A 6,512-nucleotide genomic window follows, 5' to 3' on the forward strand; every position below is an offset into this window, starting at 1 on the left:
GCAGTCCTGCAATCTGTGTCGGGTCTCGCCGACGTAGAAGAGGCCGCACCGGAAGCACCGGATGCAATAGGTGACCCCAACAGACTCACAAGTGAATTGTTACCTCACCTGGAAGCCCTGAATGGTGGGAAGAGAGGAGGTGTAGGGACAGGTGTAGCACTTAAGCTTGCAGGGGTAAGTGCCAGGTGGGTGATCTGTGGGGAGGGATGTGTGGACCAGGTAGTCACGGAGGGAATGATCCCTGTGAAAAGCGGAGAGGGGTAGAGAGGGAAAAATGTGCTTAGTGGTGGGATCCTGTTGAAAGTGGCGGAAGTTGCGGAGGATAACGTGCTGAATCCAGAGGCTGGTGGGATGGTAGGTGAGGACAAGGGGAACTCGGTCCCTGTTGTGGTAACGGGAGGACGGAGGGCCGAAGTGCAGGAAATGGAGGCGATGCAGGTGAGGGCATCATTGATGACGGCAGAAGGGAAACCACGATTCTTAAAGAAAGAGGACATTTGAGATGTCTTGGAACAGAAAGCCTGAGCAACACCTCATATACCGTCTGGGTAGTCTCCAGCACCTTGGTATGAACATCAAATTCTCCAACTTCTAGTAATTCCCTTTGTCTCCCTTCCCCCATCCCACTGTCACTCTGCCTCCTCTTCCAGCTGCCTATCCCCTCTCTGCTTCCCCTCCCCCACTCCTTGATCTTTCCTCTGATTGGTTTTTCACCTGGCACCTTCCCCCCGTTACGTACCCCGTAACTGGGTGTCTGACCAGCAGAGAAAGAAGAATCCACTGGAGTCTGGTGGTACCAAACTAAAGGTGTTTATTAATAAAAATAAACAAAACCATATCAATAATGCAAATATACATATAAAACAAGTTAGCAGTAATAAACCTAAAAGTGTAGGAATAATAATAATCAATAATAAACAAGCTCTATCAATGTCTAGGGGTAAATGAATTGTCATAGCAAAGTATAAAGTTCAGTTCAGTTCATGAGTGCTGATGTAGTTATGGTTGTTGTATTGTAATCGTTGGAGAGAGAGAGAGCGAGCGAGCGAGATGTAACAGCTACAGCAGCCAAACCATCCTTTGCTTTCTTAATCCGTCGTATCAGTGAGGTCATTCAGTTATGACCTCTCCGTTCTTCTGTGGTGGATTCGTCACTCTGGCATGAGTGGACACACACACAAGTCCCCACTGGCCCTGCTTTCACACTGATAGTCTTACTGACCGACCTCCTGGTTCGGTCTTCAAAGCCCCCACCTTTCTTGTGGGTTCCAACCCCCAATCAGTGTCCACTGGCGTGTCTGGAGGGTGTCTCTCCAGATCTGCCTTTTTATCCCTACTAACGGGGACTCAACTATCCATCACTCCTGAATGACTGTGTCCATCAAATAAGGCCACTCCTTCAGTCCACGGAAGAATGTTATTGAGCAAACTATCGTCCTTGCAGCAAAACAGTAAATAATTCAAAAAAAAAGTCACAATACAGTTAATCAGCAATCTCCCCCTCTCTCTTATCTGTCGCAGATGTTCTTGCTTGTTTTATCATCTCTCTTTCTCATGGTCAACATAACAACAGTAATAGTTCGTGGTTCTCAGGAGGGGGAGTTGGGAATGGTTAACCCTTCACCCCATTGTCCATCAGGTCTGTTCATCACTCATAACACCCCTCCCCCCCACCTTCTTTATAGGGCCCCTGCACCCCCCTTCAGTCCTGATGAAGGGTCTCAGCCCGAAACATTGACTGCTCCTTTCATATGGAAATACTAACTGGTGGTATAAGTAGGTTCTCCTTAAGACATTTAAAAAGGCAAGAGGACTGTAGAAGGATTCAACCATATGGTAGAGAATTAACAATGAATGGAGAATTAATTGACATAATATGAGTCTTGATGTTGTTCAGATGAGAGAAAGGATAAAATATGCCTAATGCTGATTTCTGTATGTGTAGGTATAAATAATACAGAAAATGTGCAGACAATACAGACTCAAAATCTGTTGGCAACAGCAATAAGGATGTTTGTCAGAGCTGCCAGGTTGAAAACATAATTTAAAATTGGGATATGCACCGATGAATAAACTTTAGTAGAGATGGCTATGAAGGTTGTTGATGAATAGCCCAGCAATTCAATTATAAAATCTTCTGTCAACATAAGTGCAGATTAGTAAAGACTAGAAAATAGTTAATTTTTTTTTTAGTTGATGACAGCATGCAGTACAACAGAAATTAGACACTTACCTGAAACATTGATTGGGCCATGTAGAGTTTTTGGCGTTCCTTTAATAAGTGAATGTGAACACCAGAATATTCAATGTATATTTATCAGTTTGATACCCAATATATGAGGCAGTAATTATGAGAAGAGACTTACAAGAGCATCTTAGGCTAAGAGAATGCGAAAAGCAGCATTTCCTGTAGTGAGAAGTTATTACTGAAAGCAGTCATCAATTTAAAAGAATAAGGTAAGGGATATGTTAAAAAAAAATATACAATATATTGTGTATGGGATCAACTGTGAGCCTTAATCACTTTTAAGTATAAAAAGTAATTTTTGTATTTAACTACATTTACAACATATCTCATCATGTAATTATGTAGCTTGTTTTTAACCAAGTCTGTTTTTGCAATTGTAAATAAATGCTCCATAGCATTAATACTAACTAAACTCCGTCTTTTCTGCAGGTAGCAGCAGGTTTGAAAACTGATTTGGAAGTTGAGCTTTATGCCATGGCAATTGGTTTGGAGCATCCTGAAGGAGCAGGATATCTTTGTCATTACCTAGAGATCCAGACTGAAGCAGATGAATTGTTCCTTCCCATAACTGCAAATATCTTTTCAATATTCGCTATTAGTTAGTTATTAGTTGGAGTTAATTCTGAGTACAAGGGAATATGGGGTAAGATCAATCCTGATGCATCTTTCAAATCTTACAACCACATATCATCTATGAGCTGAGTGGGGAACACGAATTTTGTTCCCCCAGCTAGAAAAGCCTGCAGCACAATTGTTTGCTTAGGTTTAAGTGGCAAAGTTTCCCTGAAGCTATTGTGTGCAATCTTGTGACCTGGTGCGATAAAGGGCTAGCTGTGGGAATGGAACATTATCAAAAGATCATCATGTTGAATAAACCACAATATTTCTGGTCAAATATTGTCATTAATTCCCTAGAACACATTTACCCTTGTGGCAAATGGACCTTATGGAAATTTGGTTAACAGAGGAAATATTATTTCAATGGATCTAAAATATTCTTCAGTATTTATAGAGATGGAAATAATGTTAAAATACAAAGAAAAAATAAGTGGAAGAAACATGATAAAATAATGAACCTTGTTGTCGGGTGTAGAATTATCTTTCCTACTTATCACAACACAGATTGAACCCATTACATCTATGCTGGCTTCTGACAGAGCAGTTACTTACCCCCACTTATTTATATGTAACCCTGAAACTTATTCCCTCTCTTTTACGTACCAGCCCCCCCCCCCTTTGATTCTATTGCTATTTCATGATAGCTCAGGTTACTTTCCAATAGCCAGTTACCTATCAATGTGTCTTTGCAATATGGGGGGAAACCCACGCAATCATAGGGTAAATATACAAACTCCATGGTGATGGCACCCAAGGTCAAGATCAAACCAAGGTCACTGAAACTGCAAGGCAGCACAATAACTGGTGCCACCATACCACTCTGCTTTTCTTGCAACAGATTGCTTAGAACTTTATAGTCTTGTCAAAACTACACTGTTTCATGCCTCTGTACTGAGGGTGATCACATTTCACCCAGGTGCAATATTTTGCATACCTAACCTGTGTTGTGCTAAAGAGTGTATATAATAAAATACTTGTTACTTGTAGTTAATAGGTGACAAACTGCCTTGTGTGTGTTTTGAATGCAGTGATTAAAACATCTTGCTAGCTTTCTAATTGTCAACCATAACCTTTGGTTCAAAACATTGACTTTTTCACAGATGCTGCCTGGCCTGCTGAGTTCCCCCAGCATTTTGTGTTTGTTGCTTGGATTTCCAGCATCTGCATACTTGCTTTTGTTTGTGGAAGTATCTGAAGTCCTTCAGTAAAGCAATATAAATTATAAGAAAAAATAATTAGTATGAAGTGCTGAAATTACATGGAAATATTAAGCCCTTAACAAAACCCACCAGTTTTAACAGAAAATGTTTACAAGGAAAGACCAGAGGAATTTCCAAAGGGTGGAAAGGCTGCAGGTGTGCGACTGATCTGTACTGAGCCCACCTTTCGCATGGACATCATGCGTCCTCGTAGACTTCTGTCAACAGCTATAGGTTAGATACAAAATGGGAAAATATTAATTGCTCAGTTAATTGTATGTATATGGATTTAGCTTAGAGCTACTCAAGAGAAAAACCAAATCCATTAAGCACAAGCTTTAACCAATACACCATTAGCTGTGCATAATCTTACTCTTGTAAAATTGCATGGTTCACAGATCCATCTACCTGTTGACTGTGATGCAGAATTTATGATGCTCATGATATATTTCTGTAACAAAGATAAACAGCCTAGGAGTAGTGAGACCTTCCTGAACAGAAAATAGGAATTTCATATTGTGTAGGCCCATCAGTTTCTAGTTGGATATCTATGTACATATCTATGTATGTTCTAGTTGGATATCTATGTATATCTATGTACATATCTATGTACATGGAAAACTGGATTCAAATTGGCAAACTTATAGACAGAAACCAGCTGGAGACATTAAAAATAGGAAAACAAGCGATGATCAAAAAGAACTGGGAAATGAATCCAAGAAAAAAATGCACTTAAAAAATAAACATCATGAAGAATGGGTTTGGGTTATCCAATCTGCATCTCCTATTGGAAGAACTTATTCTTTACCTGCCAGCTACATATAATGTTATCAATGGGCTGAGCATCTGAATCCTGTTTTTTTTTAATATCAGTTTCCACAGATTTTATGTACAGCACAGGAGAGAAATCAAAAGGGTATGCAATAAGAGTGCGAATAAGCTCAAAATAATAGAACTGGTGATGAAAACCTAGTAGAGGCTTCCTGCATCTTACTCCCAATTTAAAGACATTCTTAGTCTCAGCTAAGTCTTGATTGCACTATTCCTATCTTGTAATTGGACCCCATGGGCAATTTAAGATTCATTTACCTCTTTGAATTTAAGACTCCAAGTGGCTCTTCCCAGGAGTTCTGGCAAGACTTCCCAGTAAAGGGTCAGATAAACAAAAATCTAAGTCTGAATCTGGAAAAATAATTGGAATAATTTAAAGAGCAAGGAAGATGAAAAAAAATTAATTCTACAGTAGTATAAATATTTATCACTCTATTTTGTATAAGTTAACATTGTATCCTGATTTATCGCTGTAAGGGTCAGTGGTTTCTCTCCTCCTGGTAGTGCTTTCAGAATGGATAATGAGTATAATAGCAGAACATCAGCATGCGTTTGGCTGTATGTTTCAGGTGTCTGTCAACTGTGAGATTGGGAAATTGAGAGAAGAGTTGTGAGAAAATTTATTCTGTAACAATTTAAGATGTCTTTTTTTATCATAGCAGTGATTTTCATTTATGTTTGTTTCAGATCCAGTTGATAACTGCATTCCATGTGAAACCTGAAGATTCTAACCTGTTGTGAGAGACAATTTTCATTATGAGCCAGCTTTCCATTTTTATTAATCCACCCCACCATTTTATTACTTTTCATTAAAAAACAATTACTGCTGTGTTAAAAAATAAGAATTACCCCAAATTTTGCAAGAACATTTTAAGGGAAATTATTTTATCGTCTAAACTTTGTTCCAATCAATAATAAAGTCAAGAAAATTTGCTGAAATGTCAACTTCGTTCTTCCAAAAGCTGAAGTAATTCAATTTGTTGCCAAGGTATTTTAAAAGTATGATGTTACTAACTGAAAAAATACTCATGATCAACTTATTTGGGAAATAAAATAAAATCTTCTTACCATAACTTGTTCAAACCCATTTCATTTTATTCTTATCTTACAGTTAAATTGATTTTATCTTTTTGCAGACATAATATGTGTCCTGACCTCAAATATAACAAAATTAAGAAAGTTGTGTCTTCTTCATAAAATCCTCCATGTTCCCTTAACTTGTTTTGCATATTGTTCACACGGATCAATTTATTACCACAGTGCACAGTGCACCAAGGTAAAACAAATAAAATTGTGCAGAATAAATTGTTACAGTTAAAGAGAAAATACAGTGCAAGGCCATAATATCATAAAGTGAAACTGAGAATTCATCTTATCACACTGGAGAGTATTTTAATATATTATCTCTCTAATTCTTAAAAAAGATAAAGATCCTACTTTATGTGCATCTTATTGCCCTATATCGCTATTAAATGTAGACTCTAAAGATTCTTACAAAAATTTTAGCTATTAGGTTAGAAAAAGTATTATCACAGATTATTTCAGAAGACCAAACTGGTTTTATTAGGAATCGATATTCCTTTTTTAATGTTAGAAAATTGATTAATATAATTTAT

At 37.9% G+C, this 6,512-nt stretch overlaps 1 protein-coding gene across 7 annotated transcripts in view; it reads left to right on the forward strand.

The window, feature by feature from the left end:
- spag17 (sperm associated antigen 17) overlaps positions 1–5,974 on the forward strand; it is a 319,560-nt gene extending 313,586 nt beyond the window's left edge. For 6 of the 7 annotated variants that reach the window (XM_059968399.1, XM_059968400.1, XM_059968402.1 and 3 more), the window contains 3 exons: positions 2,678–2,822; positions 4,156–4,299; positions 5,584–5,974. In XM_059968399.1, the coding sequence (XP_059824382.1) occupies positions 2,678–2,822; positions 4,156–4,299; positions 5,584–5,618 (324 nt within the window). In that variant the 3' untranslated portion in view covers positions 5,619–5,974. The remainder of the gene's footprint in view (positions 1–2,677; positions 2,823–4,155; positions 4,300–5,583) is intronic. The other variant, XM_059968404.1, reaches the window with a different exon arrangement.
- The last annotated feature ends 538 nt before the right edge of the window (positions 5,975–6,512 follow it).

The sequence above is a fragment of the Hypanus sabinus genome, chromosome 4 (assembly GCF_030144855.1).
Source record: "Hypanus sabinus isolate sHypSab1 chromosome 4, sHypSab1.hap1, whole genome shotgun sequence".
Lineage (NCBI taxonomy): Eukaryota > Metazoa > Chordata > Chondrichthyes > Myliobatiformes > Dasyatidae > Hypanus > Hypanus sabinus.